At 44.2% G+C, this 24,515-nt stretch overlaps 1 protein-coding gene across 1 annotated transcript in view; it reads left to right on the top strand.

Annotated features, from left to right (window-relative positions):
• The window catches only part of LOC147731308 (putative methyltransferase DDB_G0268948), a 131,117-nt gene extending 107,796 nt beyond the window's left edge, over window positions 1-23,321 (top strand). The window contains exon 7 of the mRNA XM_086954179.1: window positions 22,989-23,321. Within this exon, the coding sequence (XP_086810305.1) occupies window positions 22,989-23,079 (91 nt within the window). The 3' untranslated portion in view covers window positions 23,080-23,321. The remainder of the gene's footprint in view (window positions 1-22,988) is intronic.
• Window positions 23,322-24,515: the final 1,194 nt, after the last annotated feature.

Genomic DNA, 24,515 nt, shown 5'->3' with positions numbered 1-24,515 from the left:
GGTTTCGCCTTTGCAAAAGTTAGAGCTATTGGCATTGCTCATGACATTATTTTTATTTATGTTTTTTTTTTTAAAACATAAATAAATGGCATTGTCATTTACAACGTCAATAGCAGGGCAGTAGAGCAAGCACAAGCAACGAGGGGGCAGGACAGCAAGCACCAGCAATGAGGAGGGGGGGAGAGGACAGCAAGCATGAGCAACGGGGGGCAGTGAGCAAGCACAAGCAACGGCAGGACAGCAAGCGGGGCAGGAAAGCGAGCACAAGCAACGGGGGAAGGCGAACAAGCACTGAGGGGGAGGACAGCAAGCACGAGCAACGGGGGGCAGGGGAGCAAGGATTACAATCCTCACCCCAAAAAAGTCTCACACAAAGAGGTCCCAGAAAAAACAAACCACTGTTAACATTTTTTTTACTCTGAAAGTAAATATCATTCTTATATTGTGTCGTACATATCATACCTCACTTAATTATGTACTCATTCGCTTGTAGCTCCGACTTTTGTTGTACATAAGAGGTGCATAACACCCCTGCTGTGCATTAGTATTTCATTTTGAGTGCTCCATCCCTTGCTAATCGTTACCTTGCAAGGGGACAGATCAAGACAGGGCAGCAGGTTGTACAGAAAGTAATACCAAAATAAATACAACCTCATCAAGCTGTAAAACGCCTTTGGCTGGCCAGTGGAACTCTCCAGATGAAGCTGACCTCCAGACAGCCATCCACTGCCCAACCAGCCCATGGCAGCTGATAGGGGCGGGGAGGTGGGGCAAAAGCCCTTTTCGCCCAAGCCCCTCGTATTTAATGTATGGTTCATATGTCCTCCAAGCCTTTCAGGGAACCTTTTGAGAAGAGCTTGTTCTTCCTTTCCATCTAAAATGACTCCCAACCCCACCATCTCCTACTCCCTCTCACCAGCGCTTTTGAGGCAGTGTCACAGCAAGCAACTAATATAATATAGGAAACTCCATGGAATAATTTGATTCTATGCTTAGGTCTTTCTTGTGTGTATATGATTGTGTCACACTTGTCCTGTAGGCTGTACTCCATCATTTGCCACATAATCAATAGACAATTTTTCACTCAAAATCTGTTTTCAATTAAAATGGATCAAAAGCAATCAAAAATCTTGCTCATGGTGTTCAAAACCATGTTATGTGCTCAATCTCCATGTACCGAATATTGTATTCAGGCATTTAAAGAGGTGATCAGTTAGCCAACACAGGGTAAACATCTAATATTGCCCACTGACCTAGGAAACAAAATCCTTAAATACCTGAACGTAATTTGAACAGGGTGAAATCAAAGATATGTTCCTTGTCATAAAAATAGCTTGTCTCTCTATTGACACATATTACTGTTTACTTAGCAGACAATGTTTTCAAATAAGCATGTTACTGGTTTGAAGACTATTTAGGGCCTTGGCAAGTGTGAACACTGCTTTCCCAAAACATAAGTCTAGATTTAGAATGTAACTGCCGTGCACAGAATAAACGAGGCACGTCTTATATAACAGTGGACATAAATGCGGGCATGTCTGCTGCCTTTCTGGTGAGTGCAACATTATTTTTATAATGCATACAAACAATTTCATACAGGGAGCCAGAAACGGGTGTGTCCATGTGAGTTTCCATGCTAAACAACACCCTGAATTGTTGGTAAATAACATTTTGATTGTGATCTGCTGCTTGCATCGAATTTTCTTTTACAAGAGAGCTACGCTTTATTACAGCATTTGAGCCCGAGGTTCCCTATGGTTATTTACAACGTATATTAAGATGAAAATTTTTAATAATATTAATACCACAAAAAACGCCACGTAAAATAATGTGCCTTTAATTGCACACTAAGCCGAGTAATGTATTTACATTTCTTCCCTTGACACATAATGTATCTTTCCTTGCCACTTGTCATTCCTTGCTGCATACGAGGTTCAACGCAGCTGCATATTTTTGTATTTAATTGACGCATAATGCCAAATGCCCCTGTGTGGCTCACTGGTTAGAGGCGGCAGACCCGAGAGCAGAGGACGGCCCGGGACCAGGGTTCGAATCCCGGCGCGGCAGGTTTCTGGACCAGGGTCAGCGGACTTGATAATTCTCTCGCCTCGGTGCCCACTCTGATCAGCGATCACACTCGGCAACTCTGGGCATTAGCTTGCCTCATCTTCACTAACGGCCCCACCAGACCGCCGGGGATGCCTGGTCTCACCCTGGAGATACCCATTAAGGGACCATCTCTCAGGGAAGCCAGGAAGGGTTTCGCAGCGGTCGAAGCGCCTTGGGACCCTCCGGGTAAGTAGTGCGCTATATAAATGCCTATACATACATACAATGTAGTTTATAACTCCGAGCCTTCAGATCAATAGTACAAAGTATGTGCTGTGCATGACGTCTCCACAGTAGTCTCTGGTGCTTAATTTGAACGGTTGCCGGTGGGGACCAGCAGCACTCATATTTGGGGGCAGCGCTTATTTTTCCACATAAGACTTTCATTCATAGCAAAAGAGGGAAAAACAAAAATGTAAAAAAAAGAAAAATTGAAAAGCAGTGAAAATGGGCGAACACTTCCAGCTGCGGGCATCCGACCAAAACTTCGGGCCTGGCACACATTGTTTACAAATTAAACACTGTAAAACGGCCAACCATGGTAGGCCCTTCCACTTTAGGAACGGTCCCGCGTATTGCTAGCAGGGTCTGCCTGATTCCACCTGGTAATATCCTCCAGCTCTCTACGCGGCAGATTCATAACAGAACACTTAATATTTTTCACTTGTTCCACTGAAACCTGGTTCGCCTCGCAAGGTCACGTCAATGGAAAAAGTTTGCCCTTGTCCCATTTCAGCAGCAGAAATCCAAGAAGACTTTTCTCTCTGACACGGCAAATTCAGAAAAACATACAACATGATCACTTCATGTTTCTCGCGCCGTCCCCGCGCGCGGTGACAAGAGGCCCGGTCAAAATGCTGATTCCTGCTCTCGCCGCACGGCTCTTAACACATGTTCATTGGCTGCCACCTGCTGTATTATTCATGAGGAGCCGAACGCTCGGGAAAGAAACACTTCAGTCGGGAGCCACCACTAACGGACCCTGCTCTCTGCACGGTAGACGTGAAAAAGGGCAACACCTTACCGCTGCTGAGTCCGTTGTGGGTGGACAGCTGGAGGGCACTCTTGGGGCAGTTCCACCGGCAACAGACACATTGGAAATGAGAAAAACATGGCGAAAAAAAAAAACTACCGCCCACCGCCGCATGTCGTTCTAAAAGGGGCGGGATGCGAAAAAATCGCAGGAACGCCCACGGATCTGCTCGGGGAATGACGGACATATCTCTGTTCCAATGGCTAGCCTCCATTTATGGAGCTAGCCAATGGAACAGAGAGGCGGGACAAAGCCCCATACTTGTAAACAAAAGTTTTCGCCTGCACGAACGCTGCTGCGCAGCGGATCGCCAGGCAAAACCTAATGAACAAGTAGGGGAACGGAATCTTTTCAATAAAAGAAGTAGAGGTACGCCGTGCCCTGCCGATCCCGCCCACTTCGACCACTGGATCTACCCCATTGGCAACTGACTGCTTACATTCAACACGGTGACTTGGTGCTGGTGCAACACTGTGAAAACTGGACAGCGGACACCATATTCCTGATAATTCCACTGAGAATCAAATTCCACTGAGAATCAAAAAAGTCAAAGGCACCGTTTTCGCAGTCGTAACAGGCTCACACAATAACCAGGAACATCTCACACTTGAAGAAATATCGCACACTGGTGGAAGATGAGAGTTGCAGCGCCAAAGAAGAGATCAGACAGAAATGGTTCTGTCTAACCAGTGATGCAGGACACCAGTCTACAAAAGTGTCATGCCCTCTAAACAAAAGTAATCTATTAAAGAAAAGCGTTTTTTTCACATAAAGCACCATATTGTGGAACAATTAAATATTTTGTTATATTGGTCTTTGGGTGTAGTTTAAAAACAAAGGTTAGGCATTTTGCACCAAACTGCTTAGATCGGAAACTACAAGGTGGCGTTGCACGAAGTTTCTGCAGAGCTGTGTTTTGTGGCTAACACGGAGGGTGTGGTTCTGTGCCACTGTGTAGACAGACACCTGTGTTCCATGTGTTCATGGCTGAGGCGACCATCAGCTGCCGGAGCCTTCTCCGAGATTCATCACGGCACCACAGCCACGCATTGCTTCTGCGCCCGTTCCTGCCCGATCGCTTCACCCCCACGCAGCTCTTCAGGGGAATATATAATGAAAGGGCCTCAGGCGGGCTTCAAATGTGCAGAACTGCTAGACAGGTCGCACACAGGGAGAGGTAAAATCAGACTTCTATCCGCATGCTGTTATGTATCTTTTTAACAGTGTATTGAAGTTTATACTGCATTTTTAGGCCCTGGAAAATGTCAGTGAGCTAAGCAGCCCACCCCTCCTCTCACTTTTAGAAATCGAGAGAAGGCATGAGTCGCTGCGTTCCCCAGGGACACTGACTGCAACTTAATTACTCAACAGTAATATCCGACTACTTGTCAAGTTATCATGCTGTTCACAACGGGGTTCACACAAAAATTAGAATATAATCATTATTGCTATTTTGTTTTTTATTATATTATTACTGCTAACGAGAATATAGTATGCAGAATTGTTGCCGTTATTGTTATTATTACGAAGTATTCACTTTATATGCATGCAAGGCTCAACATAAAAAATATCAAAAATTGCTAACAATAATAACATTAAATTTGAATCGCAGACTGGTTCAGACTTAGACACACTGAGCTTCAGGCCTCATTTTACTAAAATAACTACAAAAGGTCATATTTCATACCTTTTTACTTTATTCTTAGATCTCTTACCTCATTTATGTCATGAATCGCGAGATACTGCTTGAATTTTGTGCAATAAAAAAAAACTGGAAAAAGAACACACACTTTTTTTTTTTGCGGCATCTTCGAATATGTCAGTTCCATTCACCCTTTACCCACACCAGCAGCTTAAAGTGAGAAATTATTTTAGAGCACGTTCCCTCATTGAAATTAACGCCTTTCTAAAAGCACTTCTAAGGGAAATCTGTTAGGCACATTCCTCACAGACTCCACGAGTAAAGGCCGAAAATGTGTGACCGCCATGTGCCCTCCCTCAGCTCCAGTAACAGGTGGCCCTCAGCGCCCATGACTGTTAGAGTTACGTGGATGGCACGGTGCTCACCTAGGCCTTGCCAGGTGGCTCCAAGGAGATGGTTGGTAGCATATGTCCACTGCCTGTGGCTATTCTGTGCCTAGGCACATTGTGACCCATTGGTGGCTCATGGCATGCCATCCCACGTCCACAGGTCCTCTTCCTCACAATTAGTCGGCAAAAGTCAGGAGAGCGAGAAAACAAGTAGACGGAGTTAACAGGTGGTATAATCCGCAGGCACGCAGGCATTATTTCTTTGTAATACTTTTGGTAATTTATGCCCAGGCTATTTTGTTCTTGGCACATTCTCTCTAAGCACCTTGTGTCAAGCTGGTCTCATACAGTGACAATCACTGCTAGAATACAAACTCCTTCCATGAATGTAAGCAGAGTTAAAATGATGCACATTCAAAGACTGCAACTTGTGCCATCACTGCCGCCAATACAACCACATTCCCTGAATGTAACTGGAGCCAACTGTGCACATTTAATGAATGGAACTCGTGTCACGTTGTGCACATACAGTAAACCCCCCCTTGAACAATAGAACCACATTCAATGAACGTAACTGGAGCCTACTGTCAATATTCAATGAATGCAACTCGTGCCACCTTGTGCACATACTGTATCAATCACTGCTTTCCATACAACCACATTCAGGGAATGTAACCGGAGCCAACTTCTGCACATTCAGTGAATGCAACTCGTGCCACGATTTGCACATCAGTGAACGTCACAGGTAATAATACTAATGTAAGCACATTTCGTCAAAGTGGCTCATGTCAATTCATGCTCACACAAAAAATGTAACTGTAACTCGTGTCAGTCCAGGCACCCCAATGAGGTGCCTGGAAGGTGCGCCAAAGGCAGGCTCATCTGCGCCCGTCAGCGTCCAGGAGGCGGCTGAGGCGGGGAACCCTGCCAGTTTCGCAGTGCACCCGAAGAAGGTAATAATCTATGACATGGAGACCCTTTTGGAGCTGGGCCATAGCTTCAAATGCAAAGTCATCTTAGACATAGGGACACGTAACGTCTTGCCAAGGTGCCAGTATTGCAACTGGGGAGCCACTAACTTTATCCCCCAGTAGCATGTTAGAGCCTAATTTACAGCCAAAGGCCGAGATGCAGTAGGATTTTATGTTAAAGAAGCAAGGTTATCTAAATGCTCTATTGTTAAATTGTCGCTCGCTCAACAAACATGGTTTATTTATACGATATGCTAAGTGAGTCCTTGCCAGATTTTTGACGGAAACGTGGCTGTCAGACACATCGAACCCGACTATCGCGTCAGTGATCCCCCCCCCCCGTTATTCAATTTTAAGGATGGATCGTGCGGAAGGCAGGGGAGGGGGAATTGCCATTATTAGCAAAATAGACATAGCCATTACCTGCATCCCCATTGAAGGAATTGAAGGGGATGAATGTCTCTGTTTCCAGGCTACTCTATGTCCCCACCAGTGCTTAGCATGAATTCTAGTATATAGACCTCCAGGGCACGCAGGGGCGTTTTTGAAGTCCATTAGTGATGCCAATGCGCCTGTGGCCTCTAGATTCAAACACTTTGTGGTATTAGGAGATTTCAATGTACACATGGATAACCAGGATACTCCTGAGACCATCCTGTTGCGAGAATACATGGATGGGCTTAACCTTGTACCTCAGGTTTTTTCCCCTATCAATGAAAAGGTTCATATCCTTCACTAAATATTTACTAATTGTAAAATTCAGACTGAAGAACCTCTACCGCTTGTATGGTCAGACCACCACCTGGTGGGTTTTAAATTTCCGAAAGTAATACAAACTCCTCTGGCCCTGGTCAAGCGTCCTGGTTTTACCTCTAGAGCTTTGCACAAGACCACCCCGATCACCCTCAAATATGAACTTGACCAACACCCGTTTACTCCGTCTGGCAATATTGACCAGGATGCTCTGGCACTTGAAAAATGGATTACGCTAGGAACTTCTGCCATCGCCCCCTAACGCTTTGCTCTAATAAAACTACAAAATGATCAGCCACCCTTGTTTAACGATACTCTGAGACTGTGTAGAAAGGATTGTAAGCGTCAGGAAAGAGCGCGGAGGAAGGATTTAATTTGAAGGATAAAAAGGACTATAAAGAGGACCTAAGTCACTACCACAAAAAGATACAGGCAGCAAAAAAGAGCTTTCTCGCATCTAAAATAGAGTCCGTAGGAAACAAAAGTAAAGAAGTATTGTCAAAAGTTTCTCTTCACCTAGGGCTATGACGAGACCCCACCCCCCACCCCCCACAGCTGAGTGGATTGGTAAATTAGCCAACTTCTTCTATACGAAGATTATAACAATTCATTCCTCTTTTGATGAAAAGAGTGGGAAAGATGCGATGACCCTTTACTAATGGCCTCCCAGAATGATGAAGCCAAGCCCACCCTTTCCATGTTTCCTCCTTTGTCCCTTGAGTTGTCCCTGTCAATAATAAAGGGCCTTAAATCTGGCTCACCAGTGGACTTGTGTCCAGCTACATTTTTTGCGGAAATGGCAGAGATTCTGAACCCCACAGTGAATAGTGTGTTGAACGCGTCTCTTCTTAGCAGTCAGGTCCCAGCCAGCTGGAAGAGCGCGAAAATAATTCCCTTACTGAAAAAACCCATGGCTGATCCCACAATTTTAACTAATTATAGATCTATATCCCTGTTGTTTTTGCAAAGACAATTGAGAGATATTTCCACTCAGAGATCAGCGAATTTCCTGAATCCAACAATCTTCTCCACTCGAGTCAGTCCGGTTTTAGGCAGAATCTTAGCACTGAGATGGCGCTGTTGGAAATCTTTGATTCCACCAAAGAGACCCTGGACAAAGGCGGCAAGGCAGTTCTGGTTTTACTAGGCCTCTCTGCGGCCATCAACACCGTGCCTCACACTCACCTCCTACAGAGACTGCGGGAGTGTGGGTTCAAGGGCACGGTGCTGCAGTTGTTTTCCTCCTTTTAGGAGGCAAGACATCAAGTGGTCTGATCACCTCTGTTTTCAGCCAGTATGCCGCCCCTAAGTGTAGGTGTGCCACAGGAATCAATTTAATGCCCTGCACTTTTTAATCTGTACATGGCACCCTTGGCCTCTGTGATTGAAGCAGGTGAGATCACAATTATATCCTACGCTGACGACACTCAACTGGTGTTCACTTGTGAAAAGGGAGAGGAGTTCAACAGAGAGAAGATAAACAAGTGTTTGAGAGGAACCTTTGCCTGGTTCAAACTTAATCATCTCAAATGTAACTCAGAAAAATCGTAAATCATCTTTTTCGGCACCCCCCCTTTGGAATCCTGGACAAAAAATTGGCCCTTAGACATGTCACCCCCCCCCCAGTCAGCAGTTAAGACTGTAAAAAATCTGGTAGTAAAAATAGACAATGCCCTCTCTCTGACACTCCAAGTACAGTCAGTAGTGGGCACGTGCTTCGGTCTCCTGAAAATGCTCCGTACCTATCCCCCACAGAAAGACAGTAATCCCGGCTCTGATCACCTCCAGATTGGATTATGCCAACGTCCTTTACCTAGGCCTTCCTGAATTTCTTCTCAACAGACTACAAGTCGTGCAGAACGCAGCAGCTAGGGCAGTGCTGAACCTCGGTCCTAGAGATCGGATTTCTCACCATCTGAAAAATCTGCACTGGTTGCCTATCCGATGCAGAATACTCTTCAAAGCTCTGGTCCTGGCTTTTAAAGATCTGCATGCCAAGGGAGCACAGTACATCCACAGAAGAGTCTCATACTATGTACCCGGTAGAGCTCTCAGGTCAGAACACCAACATCTAATGGCTATTCCTAGGAGTTTTAAAGCCCTCTGCGGCGGTCGCTCATTTCAGGTGCTAGTGGCTAGATCCTGGAACAAGCTCATACTCCCGCTCAGGCAGTTCACAAACGTATGGGCTTTTCGGAAACAACTGAAAACTTGGATGTTCCAACAAGCAGGATAATGATCTTGCACTTTGGGCATGATGTTCCCCTTTTGTTCCTTGGCCTATGGCCTCTGTATCTTTCTGTCTCAGCACAGGGACACTCTGCTGAGTAGCTGTGCGCTCCACAAGTTCTTTTTTAACATAACATAACATTTATTTATTTAAGAAGCTTATAAAGCGCACAGCTACCCCCAGAGGGGTGTGTCCCGGCGCTGCAGATTACATGCTGGAAAAGGAAGCTGCTTATAAGGTAGAAAACAGACAGGTTTTGAGTTTGCGTTGGAACAGAAGCTCCGACTCAGTGAACCTCAGATCCAGTGGAAGGCTGTTCCAGAGTTTAGCTGTAACTACTCCGAACGCTCTTCCCCCACTCCTGGCCCGGCGGAATCTAGGTACCACCAGGAGGCGAAGGCTGTTTGATCTCAACGATCTGACAGATTGAGAAAGTTGAAGTCTCTTTCTCAAATATGCCGGGCCTGACCCGTTGATAGCACGGAAGGCCAGGATCAACGCTTTGAACTGGATGCGGCGAGAAATGGGGAGCCAGTGCATTTTTTACGATAAGATGATACAGAGTGGCGAAAAGGAATATTTCCAATCAGTCTCACAGCAGCGTTTTGAATAATTTGTAGACGTTCAATGAGGTACAGGGAGCGCCCGCATAAAGACTGTTGGCATAATCTAAATGCGACGTGATCAGGGCGTGAACAATGGTCTTACGAGCATCCAAAGGGAGGTAAGGACAAATCTTCCTGATCATGCGTAATTTCCCAAAGCAGGCTGATGAGACCCTATTGATCTGGGATTTACAAGACAGGGCATTGTCAAATTGGAAGCCCAGACTGCGAGCTGTCTGAACTGGGACCGGAGGAGGATTCAGTACTGTGGGCCACCACAATGTGCTTGGAAGTGCAGTTTTTTGGTTTAAAAACAAAACCTCGGTTTTGTCAGTATTTAAAACTAGATGGTTAGAGGCCATCCAGGAGCAGATGTTGCTAAGGCAGTTACGAAAATTGGTAAAATTGGTGTCAGAGTGATCTCTAAATGAAAACACAAGCTGAGTATCATCAGCATAAGAGATCACTCTGACCCCTCAAGATTCCACCACCCCAGCAAGCGGGCCTAAATAAACATTGAAAAATAGAGGGCTCAGGGCAGAGCCCTGTGGCACTCCACACAAAATAGGTTTACCCTCTGATTCAAAGGGCCAAAGAAATACCCTCTGCGTCCGCCCAGTGAGGAACGATCTGATCCAAGTCAGAGCAGTACCTCCAATTCCCACCTGCCGTAGGCGGTCCAGAAGTATCTCGTGAGACACTGTGTCGAAAGCGGCAGACAGGTAGAGGAGGACCAATATGGCTTCCTCGCCCCTGTCCACACACTCACGAATAGTCTCCGAAACCTCCAAAAGCGCGGTCTCAGTACTGTAGCCGGTTCTAAATCCCGACTGCGAATCATGAAGCAGCTGGTTGGCTTCCAAATAGTGAGCTAGTTGCCACTGAGCTGCTTTTTCCAAGATTTTAGCTGGCTTAGGCAGAAGGGAGATCGGGCGGTAATTGCAGAATTGTAAAGGATCGTTTTTTTCAGGATTGGGACCAACATAGCCTGTTTCCAAGCCAAGGGATATAAACCCGAGCTTAGCGAGGAATTCCAGATGGAAAGAAGAGGGCCGATCAGAACAGGAGTAAGACTGCCCATCACCTTAGCGGGAGCTGGGTCCAATGGTGACCCTGATTTACATTGGGTAAGTAATTTAGTGGCAGTCTCCGGAGTGAGCTCCTTAAAGGAATTAAACAAACCTATCTGTGAATCAGTCTCAGCGATCAAAGAAGGGGCTAGGACTGGTTCAAATGGGGAGGTTAGCTTAGTAATTTTGTCCTGAAAAAAGTCAGAAAGCCCGTTGCAAAGAGCCTGGCTAGGGGAACTCTGAGACATCAAGGCAGGGGGGTTGACAAAGTCCTTCACTATTTTAAAAAGGATTTTGGTAGAATTTTCAGCATTCCTAATTAGCTGTGAGAAGTAGCCTCTCATCGTGGAACGTTTTAATTTTTGAAATTTGTTCAGGGCCGACTTATATATGGCTTTTAACTCGGGGTCGTATGACTGCCGCCATTTACGCTCCAGCTGTTTACAGCGGCTCTTTTCGTCTCGTAAAACAGGGGAAAACCAAGGCGCAGAGGGCCTGGATCTAGAGGAGGCAATGGGGTTTAATGGAGAGATGACATCAATTGCCGCTAAAAGAGCGGAATTATATCTCACCACTTCCTCGTTGAGGTCCATGGAAGGATCAAACTGATAGGAAAAACAGGGATCAAAGGCGTCACAAGTGACTTTATGCCATTTTCTCCCAGTGACTCCACTCAGAATGGAAGGTGGGGCAGCGAAGGGATGGTAAGTTCAAAAGGCAGAAGAAAGTGGTCCGACCAGGTGAGGGGCAGAGAAGGGAGAGAGAAGATGCCAGGATGGTTAGTAATTATTAGGTCAAGAGTGTGACCTGCGGTATGAGTCGGGCCCTTAACTAGTTGGCGCAAAGTTAGTCCATGCAAGGTCTCGATTAGGTGAGACGCTAGAGCACAGGAGGGATTGTCAACGTGTAGGTTAAAGTCTCCTAATCCTGTGAAATGAGCGTGCCTGAGGGAGAGATCAGCTATCGTGTGCAAAAGGGTGACAAGTGAAGAAGTAGAGGCCTTGGGGGGATTGTAGACCAGGATGCCAGCTAGAATAATGGTGGACAAATCCAAAATCGTGAAATACATAGCTTCAATAAGTCCTAAATTAGGAAGTTTCCTAACAGTCAAATTAAAATGAGACTTAAAGATAACGGCAAGGCCCCTTCCCGTTTTATCGTTGTCACGATTGATACCCGCCAGTCGATAACATATGCATTGAAAAGTAACAACATCAGCGTTAGTTTTTTTTTTGCTCTATTAAGAAACTTTTTGGAGGAACTAGCGTTTCCTTTTTTGCCTTTGTCATAAATTATTGAAAGATTTACATCTGAAAAGAATTTGAAGCACCGATGTGCATGTGGCGTAACGGCTAGAATGGCTAGGTGTGAAACTGGGGAAGCTGGTTCGAATCTCGGTGAGAGGCTCCACATAGTACGATTCTTAAGAAAGAAAAACTAGTCATTGATGGTTGCTGCAGGGAGACTGCAAACAACTGTTGGATTTGTGTTCGGAGGGGGAAAGAGGGGAGGTTGATAACGCAACGGTTTCGAGCAATTAATAAAATGCTTTTGCAATACGATAGGTCTCAGCTGGCTACTCCATTTCTTAAGACGAGCCACGTCTAAAGAAAGGTGTGTGGCAGCTATTAAAGTGAAAGCGTGGTATGGGGTGCTTTTTTTGTAAACGTGCCCATGGCACGCTTTCACTTTAATATCAGCAGCACACCTTTCTTTAGACGCGGCTTGTTTAAAGAAAGGAGGGTGGCTGCCATTAAAGTGAAAGTGCGGCATGGGGGGCTTTTACAAAAAAAAGTATTTTACATAGGACATGTCTAAAGAAAGTGGCAGTGCCCCCATTAAAGGTAAAGCACTGAATGGGGCACTTGTAAAAAAAAACGAAGTAGACTATAAACAAATAGATAAAAACTGTTGTACATAGAATGTAGGAGTCTTCGTGGGCAGTGAATATCAGTTTACTTTATTCACGATAGTAGGTATAAAAACCCGAACATTGAGCTCACAGACACGAGAACAACCCGGCACGCGCTCAGCGCGAGTATAAATATAACACATCTCCTTTCCTTTAACATAAAATAATGAAAGCAGGATAAACAAAGATTGTATTACCTAGTAACTTAAAACCATAAGACATTCTAAAGATAAACATCATAAAAAATGTTATACATGAAAGCATAAAAATATAAACACAGTAAAAGGAACATGCCTTCCTACCTACCCCTTTCTTACACTTTAAATAAAGTCTTTCAAATATTAAGGGGTTCTTTTTGTGCGAACAGGTCTGTGCTCCCTTACCCCAACAATTTTACGAGGGGTCAATGTAAGTGGTTGAGATCCAGCACCCTTTTCACCTTTTTAGGTCTCGCTCTCAAGACCTATTGTCATGAAGTTGCCTCTCAAGGGAGACAGACCTGTGCACGCGTGTCGATTTCACACCGTGGGTGCTCACGCCCAGCCCCCCGGAGCCGTGCACATCTCAGATTGCCAGGAAGTCAGCCATGCCTCTCTGTTGTGCGCACACACACTGCATACACACACGCTCATACACACCCCCCCGACCTACTCACAGGCTCACGTGCACACATACGCACACGTATACGCATACACACACAGACACACTTGCACGCACACATCCACCCCACACACCGGGTTGTTTTCGCGTGTCCCTCTCTCCCTTGGCAGCCAGTGGGTCATTCTCGCCAACAGGCGGGGTTCTCCACACGCAAATCTTCCGACGGGCACAGGAGCGCGGGGTAGGCTCCCGTCAGCTACCTGTATATTTTCTGCCCCGCCCCCGTCCCAACACAGATTGCCTGGCTTCCTGTTGAACACAAAGAGCCATCCGTCTGGAAATTGCAGGTTGCCAGGTTCTCATTGTTAAAAAACGTTCGAGTAAACACAGCAACTTCAGCATGAGGGACTTATTTATAGGTTTAACAATGTAAACCTATAAAAAAGTGAAAAATCTAGCACGCAGTGCCGAAATACCCTCTGTCGTACTGGCCGTCAAAACTTGGGGCTGATACCCTTTAAGGAAAATGATAGTAAACCTTGGGCTGGTACCTGTTAGGACATATACTGTAACCTACTTGCAGAACGTACAAACAACACAATAAATTACGTGCTTTAGGAACGATTAGTTCTGATTGGGTACAGACGTTTAGTTCCCCATAAAGACAAAAGAAAGACTTAACTTCAGATTTTTTAAAAAAAAACTTTATTAAAAATATCTTGACTGGTCTGAATCCAGAAAGAAAGACTCATGCGCACACTATTTAAAATCGCTAAATCTGGGCTGTACAATAAGCAGGAGGGTCTCTCACACTCTGGCGATTAGCACTTACAGTCACCATGGACGTGCTTTCAGAACGTGAGCTACCGCCGACTGACGCGTCGTTACTTGTGGGCCAATACTATACTCGCTAGTACAAGCCAGGTAATTTATCCCATCTTTTCGACTCAGACACTGTCATTCACAATGAGTTTATTTTTATTTTATTTTTCTGGTTGAAGTTTTCTGCAGTAAGAACTAGACCGTAGGTATCGGAGCGCGTTACATAGCACCAAACGAGTCTGAGTACTGTTCACTGATGACCATGCGTACCGGGTTTTGCGTGACCGAACATATTTTAGTGCATCTGACAGCCCCCCACCCCCCGAGTAAAACATTGGGTCCGGACCCCTGTTACTAATATTTGTACTCACTCTTCTACGAGTCTCTTGATACTGCTTACGGAAGAGCTTTAAGCGGGATGAAAAAAGTGTGTGGATGTTGGGGATGCTGTGTGGGGTCGATTGTGTGTTCTGAAAAGGGGTGTTGTCTACGTAATTGAGGCCATGGATTAAACACGTAAATTAGATTTCTGTGATAGCCCTAATGTCCCACCCGACCATGATTTTGCTGTCTCGCTGAGCTTTCTGTTATTACATCCAGATATGTACGCCACCACAACCAGTCACAGACTATTCGCTTTTTTAATGGTTGTTAGTTGTTTGCGACAAATAAGTAACAACAATAATTTTGCTATAAATATTTATGATTAAAAATGTTTCAATTCTGAAATTTGAGACTGTCAAACACTACCGAGGCCTGTGGAAGGTGCAGAGTGTCTCAGTCGCACTTGTTTTTCTTGTCTTGCCTTCTGCTCCCCTGATTGACCTCGTTTTCTTGCCTTCTGCTTCCCTGATTGTACTTTTTTTCTTGCCTTTGGCTCCCCCACTCCATCCATCCATCCATCCCCCATTCCATCCATCCATCCCCCCACTCCATCCATCCCCCAACTCCATCCATCCATCCCTCCACTCCATCCATCCATCCCCCACTCCATCCATCCATCCCCCCACTCCATCCATCCATCCATCCCACACTCCATCCATCCACCCATCCATCCAACTCCATCCATCCCCCCACTCCATCCATCCATCCATTCCATTCCACTCCATCCATACATCCCCCCACTCCATCCATCCATCCATCCATCCATCCCCCACTCCATCCATCCATCAATCCCACTCCATCCATCCATCCCACTCCATTCATCCACCTATCACCCCACTCCATCCATCCATCCATCCCCTCCATCCATCTATCCCCCCACTTCATCCATCCCCCCACTCCATCCATCCATCCATCCATCCCACTCCATCCATCCATCTGTCCCACTCCATCCACCCACCCACTCCATCCATCCATCTCCCACTCCATCCATCCATCCATCCATCCATCCATCCATCCATCCATCCCACTCCATCCATCCATCCCCCCACTCCATCCATCCATCCCCCCACTCCATCCATCCATCCACCCCGACTCCATCCATCCATCCCCCCACTCATCCATCCATCCATCCATCCCCCCACTCCATCCATCCATCCCCCCACTCCATCCATCAATCCCCGCACTCCATCCATCCATCCATTCCCCCGCCCCACACTCCATCCCTCCCCTGCCCCACACTCCATCCCTCCCCCACCCCACACTCCATCCCTCCCCCGCCCCACACTCCATCCCTCCCCGCCACACACTCCATCCCTCCCCATCCCACATTCCATCCCTCCCCCGCTCCACACTCCATCCCTCGCCCAGACTCCATCCCTTGCCCACACTCCATCCCTCGCCCACACTCCATCCCTCGCCCACACTCCATCCCTCGCCCACACTCCATCCCTCGCCCACACTCCATCCCTTGCCCTCACTCCATCCCTCACCCTCTTGCCCTGCCACTATCTCTCACCCTGCCTCCATCTCTCGCCCTCCCTCTATCTATCTTTTGCCCTCCCTTTATCTATCGCCCTCCCTCTATCTATCTATCACCCTCACTATCCATCGCATCACTCAGCACCACTCAGCACCACCACAGCACCACCACAGCATCACTCAGCACCACCACAGCACCACCACAGCCCCACTCAGCACCACCACAGCACCACTCAGCACCACCACAGCATCACTCAGTGCAACCACAGCATCACTCAGCTCAACCACAGCATCACTCAGCGCAACCACAGCATCACTCTTCGCAACCACAGCATCACTCAGCACCACCACAGCATCGCTGGTTCAAATATGCTCTCTCAATGTTTCAAGCTTTATTACAAATGTCACAAAAAGATGTTAATATTTCACTTCTGTTCTTGGATTTTCGTCACAATAAAAGATACTTAACATAATCTTCACAAAAGTTATTTACAAAAGTTTAACTTATTGCCATTATAAATTACAATCACTTTTATTTAAGTATTAATTATTTAAAAAAATGAAAAGCCATTGTTATTTGTAATATCAATACATCTAAGTGACGTAAATATAAAACATGTTGCATTACAAATGGTATAGGTGTCACATTTGCGAAAGGTTTAAATATTGTCATTGTAAATGACAAAGCTATTCATTTAGCTATTTTCAAAAACAACACATAAACAAAAAAATTGTCATTTACAAGACCAATAGCTCAAACTTTCATAATGCAAGACCTATTGCATTGCAAATGCTTGTTGGTATAAAGCAACCCTACGCAAATTCCATGTCTGACCATTTTGCAACCTGACATAGTTATCAAACACAGACTTAACTCGAAAAGGTCCCTTGAATTTGTTAAACATTTTATGGTTCCCGCCCGGCTTGACCTTAACTAAATCCCCTTTAGTAATTTTCGTTCTGCCAGACGAGACAATGTGACTCTCCCTTGCCAAATGCGATTTCTGCAACCATGTGGGAAGTAATTTTGTACCAGGTAGTCTCCCTCTCATGAGTTCAAAGGGTGTTTTATTCATGTTTTGGTGTACCGTCGTGCGATATGCCCAGAGCATTTCTTTAATTTCTCCTTGGATAGATCTATTTGAAGCTAAAGCAAGCTGCATTGTGCCCTTGACTAATCTATTCACCCTCTCGCACAAGCCATTACTCTGGGGATTATAGAGTGACGTGCATAAATGCTTCAAACCTATATGAGTAAAATATTCTTCCATTTCCCTGGAAGTAAATTGTGTTTCCTTGTCTGACAAGACCGTGTCTTGGATACCCTCCCTCCTGAAGATATCGTTAAGCACCTTTATAGTGGATTGTGTGTTGATACTCTTCATGAACGCAACCTCGACCCACCTTGAAGTCGAATCAACCAGAACCATAGCAAATTTCTCAGTCTCCGGAGGTTCATGAAAAGGGCCTATAAAGTCTATGCAAACCTTTGTCCAAACTCCTTCCTCAGATACAATATGTCCACCTAACCTTGAACTTGCTCCTACCTGAAGCCTTTTCTCTGACTCCTTACATGGCTCGCAGCGTTCCACCCAAACCTTAACCTGGGAGTCTATCCCTGGCCACCAAAAGTTTAAGACGTCTTGCCGTGAGAGTCTGGCCTAAATGACCCTCATGTGCTATGGCAATAATGTGAGGTCTCAATGAAGTTGGTGGAATGTACTCTTCCCCTCTCACTACAATGGAATAACCATGCATAGATATTTCATCCTGCAATTGTACATAAGGTCTAAGATTAAGTGGTACCGTGCTCTGCCTGGAAACCCATTCCCTGCACATCCTAACTAAACTTCCCATACGTTGATCTTCCTCCATGGCCCATATCCATTCTTCTTTAGAAATAGACTTTGCAAGATCCTCTACAAGGTCTTCCAAGTAAGCAACAACGTTTTCAGTAACTAACTCCTCTGGCCTAGCCTTGGTGTCAGGCAACCTGTATAAGCAATCGGCCACAATGTTGCACTACCCCGGTACATATTCCACATTGCATGTATAATCTTGAATACTAACTGCCAACCTCGCTAGTCTGCCGGAACAATTTTTGATGCCCCCAGGAGCCAAAACCTTCAAGAGAGGTTTGTGGTCAGTTCTGAGTGTGAATTAAACACCCCACAAATAGACCCTAAAATATCTTGTTGCCCATGCGGCTGCTAATGCCTCTCTCGATGACCGAGTAGTTTCTCTCACTCATAGTCAACGAACGAGACGCAAAAGCAACCGTATTTAACTGACCACCACGTTTCTGCGTCAAAACTGCCCCAATACCCACAGAGCTTGCATCCACGGTGAGAAATGTAGGCAATGAATGTACGAAACTTGATAAAATATTAGCATTCACAATATTGTTCTTAACTAATTCAAACGCATCCCTTTGTGCTGCCCCCCACATAAATACTTTCCCTTTTCTCAAGATGTCTCTCAGGGGTTCAACCTTCTCTGCAAAATTGTGCACAAACTTCGCATAGTACTCCACCATGCCCTTGAATGAATGAAGTTTATCCTTGTCATCAGGATGTGCTACATTACATATTGCACTAACAAGGTCATTTTTTGGTTGAATACCCTCCCCAGTGACATGATAACCCAAATAATCTACTTCTTTAGCTGCAAATACACATTTGTCTCTGCGTAATGTCATTCCAGCTTTTGTTAAGCACAACAAAACTTTTTCCAAAATACAATTGTGGTCATTCAAATCCAGGCCATATATAAATATATCGTCTTGGAAAAAAACCACTTGTTCAATGTTCTTGCGGATATCGGTAATGATCCTTTGAAAAGCACTTGCGGCTGAGCATAGTCCAAAAGGTAATCTCTTGAACTGATATGTACCTTCCAGGGTGATAAACGAAGTTTACTCCTTTGAATCTTGATGAAGTTTGATTTGGTGGTAAGCGCTTCATAGATCGAGCTTGGAAAACACCTTACCACCACTCAAGCTTAGTACAATTTCATTTATGTTGGGCAAAGGAAAGTCATCCATCTCTACCGCTTTGTTCAAGCTTCTCATATCAACACAGAAGCGCAATGAGCCGTCCTGTTTTTGCGCGTTGACGACTGGACTTAACCACTTTGTGGCTTCCACTGGTTCGATAATGTCCTCTTCCAACATTTGATTGATAATCTTCCTCACCTCATCTCTGGCAGACAAGGGTATTTTACGCGCAACTTCTTTCACTGGCACAGCATTCCTTTTAATTTTAATAACATGCTGGTAACCTTGTGCCTCTCCTAACACTCTGTTGAACGCTTTCCCATATTTACACAAAATAGCATCTACATCATTGTTATCGTCATCAACACACATAACTGGTGGATCAGCCCTGGGATCTACTCTTATATTTAAAGCATATTGATGTGACCCGCACAAAATTGCGGGACCATGAGGTGATACATATATCTTACCATGAGTGAGTCTCCCTTTGAAAGTGATGCATGCTTCAAAATACCCTAACACCCCAATGCTCGCCCCTTGATAACCCTTTAGAATGACATCCGAAATGATCAATTCATACGTGCAAAATGACCCTTCCTTCCGCATTTCAAGCAATCTTTCGTCAAAGCACTACAATTTCTTGAATCAGCTAAGTGGAATGGACTACCACATCTAGTACAGGAATGTACATTTTGTTTGTATATACTCTGTTGAATTGCCTTAGAATATGAAGTAGCACCTTTATTGGTAGTCTTAATTTGTGAGCTCTGTACATGCTTTGTGCGTATGGGATTTATGGTTTCATTACTCTCAACATGTATCGCTGCAATCTCCGAGGTGTTAGCTTGCTGAATAGTTTTTAATTCTTTCATACACCTATCACTTTCTTCTGCCACCTTCGCTATTGTGATAGCCTCAGTGAGTGTAGGATTTTTAGCAGCCCACAATTTTTCTTGTGTTTTCTTACTGTGACATTGGACAATCAACTGATCCCTGATAATTTCATCCTGCATACCCCCAAATTGACACTTTACCGACAACTCCCTTAGTATGGAAACAAAATCATAAATACATCCATTTTGTTTTTGAGGCTGGGTGTAACACTTGTGCCTTCTCATTACAATATTCTCTTGCTTAGCAAATCTTGTATATAGTCTGAACAATGCATCTTTGTAAACATCGTCAATTTCGACTGGTGGAGCTGGCAAATACTTAAAGATCCTTTGACCCTCCTTGCCTAACACTCCTAGTAGTAATGCCTTCTTCCTAACAGATGAGAATTTCGTGCCATCTAAAGCTATATTGTAATTCTCAAAAGCCTCACATCAATCATCCCACTCCATGGCTGGTTCCCCGGGAACAACTAAAAATTGAGCAAGAGCTTGACTAGTATTATTAACATTCATTGTGAGTAAGGTTGTACAGGGTGCAGCAAAAGGCGATGTGTGTGTATCACAGTGGACCAATAAACTTGAACAAAGATGATACACGTTACGTTGTGTGTTTATCACAGTTGAATAGACATTCACAAAGAATTAATATTTCAATTTACTCCAAAATGTTCTTGCAATCAGTCACAGAGATATCCGTGGAGGAATATGCAATTTTCCAAACAGTGGGGCCCACCACTTGAGTATCGCCGCTTTAATATATATTTCCGTTTTAATTCCCTTCAAAAACAGTAGGGGCGTAGTACTGTTGTTATCTCCGCGATGCGAAGAGAGTATGTCAATATCTGGGACCCACAAGCCCATTATTTCCGCTTTAAGTCTAATTTCCGTTTTAATTCCCTTCTAAAACGGAAAAGGCGTGGTATCACCGCAATTTCCGCTAAGCAAAGAGACTGCGCCACAGTTGGATGCACCTACGCTCCAAATCCAGTAGCTGCGCCAAGGTAAAATACGGCTTTTCTTTACTCTAAATGTTTTACCACGTACCTTAGCCTCATAAAGGTAGATTCCCAGTTTAATACCTTCAGAGTTACACGCTGTCGGGTTTTATTTAACCTACGCTCTTCCGTTCCGACTGCTTTCCGATAGTAATCAGAAGACGCCTCCCGTTGAAAACTTCAAATCGGCACAGCGTGGTCCAAGTCGCCACAAAATGTTGTACATAGAATGTAGGAGTCTTCGTGGGCAATGAATATCAGTTTACTTTATTCACGATAGTAGGTATAAAAACCCGACCAGCAGTGCCAGGCTGTCGATTCCGTCTAATGGCTCTCTGTCGAACATTGAGCTCACAGACACGAGAACAACCCGGCACGCGCTCAGCATGAGTATAAACATAACAAAAACCTACAGTGGTTTACAAATGGAAATGATATATCAGGAGCACCGGCCAATAAGGAGCCAGGAAACAAGAGCAATAGAGTTCTAAACCAATGGCAGGCAGCAGCTGTATTTACATTCCATAGAGTGATTACAGCAGGTCTTGCAGACAGAGCATGTGCGCTGATGCTCGACCTCAAAACTGATGGAGGTCGGCATTATCTCCCACAGGTTTACCATTCAGGACAGCTAGAAAGAGATCTGATTTCCCAAATCCTCAAATACATGAACAGCCATTGCTTCACTAATTAATGCTTTGACCAGGTTAGGTGAGTTTAATTAAATCAAAAGAAAACTTAGATAACACATTTCTAAAAGTTTGCTGTGCTGCAAATTAACCACACAAAATCACCCTGGGAAAATGGGAAAAAGAATAAAGTTTAAAAAAAAGCAAACTGATTCATTAAAAAGGCAATCATTCATTCATGAACTAAAAAAGAATGTGTGACATAAAATAATTGATTGCTAAAAAAAACAGTTCTGAAACTAATGCTAATTAATTGTAAATCCAGCAGGAACAGTTCCATAATTTGCATTCTAGCTAATTTGTATGCGCATAGCTTTAGCTATATTAGGAATTATCTGGCAATAAACTAAACATAAACTCTTCTTCACTTTACTGGAAGAAAATCATCATCGACTTATAAAGGTAGAAGCCTGCTTTATGATCAAATGCAACAAATATGTAGGGCTACTGACAATTACATCTCATTCCATTTGTTATATGCTATCTGTGGCATATGGAGTTAAGATGTTGCCTTCCACCATGCACCTTCCAGATGCAATCAATGCACTTAGTGTGCACTTTGCGGTTTTAGCACTCTAGTCATGCAAAATCCACACCTCACATGCAGAAGAAAAAGATACAATCATAAAGTTGTTCCTGACCTAGAAGCAGGGTCGTATTGGGACCAAAAATAGGCAGAGGCACCCCCAAACAAAGTGCCTGACATTTGCGAATTGCAATCTTAGGTGAAGCATTGCTTTTTAGGTTTCACATTTGCATGCACTTCTGCTTAGATGCCACTTGTGATCGTTCACTTTCCTGCTTAGCCTACATGGGATGCTTAAATAAATATAACTATATTAAAAGACTCATTTTTTGGGGTACATCAAAGGTATCAAAAGTGTCCTCAAATTAGTGATTCGTAAAGCATCTCTTTGTTGAAAATTGTGTTTGAGTTTTTAAACAATGTATAGGATTAGTACGCTTGAATGGGTTTTATTTGAGGGACTCCCACAGCATCACTTTCACTGTGTGTGGACTCTGTATTAAGTAAATAAATGAGGCTGGGCTGAGTTCTCTCTGACACTGAATATCCCACGGCATGGTTTCTTCTTTACATGTTTCCAACGGTGAAATTCTTGGTCTGTTTTTTTTCTCCATTTTTAGGTTTGGCCTGCACAGCACTTGTATTTAATATCAATCTTAAAAGGGGCTTCAGCAACTTATATTGCACAACTGCTCACAAAGCTACAATTTACAAAAAAATAAACTGCTTAATATTAATCACATTGACAAAACCTATTGCATTTACCAATGCCTGTTCTATTTTAATTTTCCTAATCAGAAGAGCTTTGCCTGTCTGATCTGGTGCCAATCCTCTATGTTATTGATAAAACAGGACATCTTGATTCAAACTTGTGTCCTTTTCTTATCACAGGATTCTGAAAACCTTGGGCGTCACTTCCATGGATACGAAGATGGACTTTGTGGCACAATATTACAGTGTGCTGGCTCGCAAACCTGCTTAGGACCAATGGAGGCTGGTGAAAATTGAAAATGGTGGGGCGTAAAAGTTTGTGGTGCGAGAGCATAGTGACCGGACTGAATTTCATAAAAGTGGTTCAGGAGAGGGAGGGATGCTCCTGCGGAAAATAATTGAAAAAGAGTGGGTAAATGGTGGATTTTCAAGTAAATATGAGAAAGCTAGAAGGTTAATAAAGAACTTATGAAATTATAATTATGATATCAATCAAAAGATTTCAATGAGCCAATTCAAGGTCTCTGCGACTTTCATTGTGTGTGTGCGTGTCTCTGTGTGTGTGTGCGTGTGTAATGTGTGTGTGTGTGTGTGTATTGTGTGTGTGGGTGTGTGTGTAATATGGGTGTGTGTGTGTAATGTAGGTGTAGTGGTCCCCCATATCACACGGGAATGGAAATACCTTCTGGTTTCTATCAACATATCAACATTATGCCATGCTTGTGTAATGAGGGAGGAAGGGTCCTCCATATTGCCCAGGAAATGGAGGCAAGTCAAGGTTTCCATGCCCTTCATTTCCTGGTGTGTTTGTGTAGTGTGTAAGAGTAGGGTTCCACCATCACCCAGGAGATTGAAGCACCTTGGGGCCACCAGCTTCTTTTGATGTTTGTGTAACCTTGTAACAACAAAGAACTGCTCAGGAAATTGTGAATCTCGAGGACTCCATTAGTTTTAAGGCATGTTAGTATAAAGAGGTAACCAAAAGCCTCCTCTCTCAATTGTCTAAAGTGATGGCACCTACTCGTCTGCTCACAGCACCCCTTTTTGAAATTATTGTACTTTCAGGTCTCCATAATCTTTAGGTCATGTTTTTATAATCTGGTAACTGCAAGAGACACAACAGGAAATTAATGCGCCTCCCAGGTCACCACGAGCTCCATGTCATGTTTGTGTAATCTACTCATGACAAAAGACCCTCCAAGAAGTGGTGGCACTTCCATGGTCTCCATGAACTTCAAACATACCAGCAGTTTGTTGGCCTACACACAATGAGCCACTAAGACCACCAATGCTAAACATATATGCACTATTACACCCACCAGGAAAGTCAACCTTTCAGATCAAGGAACCAACAAAACGATAGGCCAAAAAAACCCACAAAAGTAAGTTTGCAAATGCACATGGATGAGACATGAATGTCCAGTGGACTTTTATTCTGTAATAAATCCTGTGTTATTGGACAGTCTTAGGTGCTGCTGGTAGTGCTGTGTTTGCAGAAGAGATGCTGTATTTTATTACTTTGCCCCCAAGTTTTCAGAAGCGATGACCTTCTTGAGGCTGTCCTCACCTGGCAATATTTTATTAAAAATCTGTTTAGAGTTTATTTTCCTTGTTAAGTTTTTCAGTTGGTTTTGCATACGTCTTACACAGCTGATAAGGCTATGAAAAGAGTGTAAAATGAAATAAAAAATAATTACATTCCTGAGC

This window comes from Lissotriton vulgaris, chromosome 2_1 (assembly GCF_964263255.1).
Source record: "Lissotriton vulgaris chromosome 2_1, aLisVul1.2, whole genome shotgun sequence".
Taxonomy (NCBI): Eukaryota; Metazoa; Chordata; class Amphibia; order Caudata; family Salamandridae; genus Lissotriton; species Lissotriton vulgaris.
The sequence above is the reverse complement of the archived record's forward strand: the minus strand, read 5'-3'. Positions and strand labels throughout refer to the sequence as shown.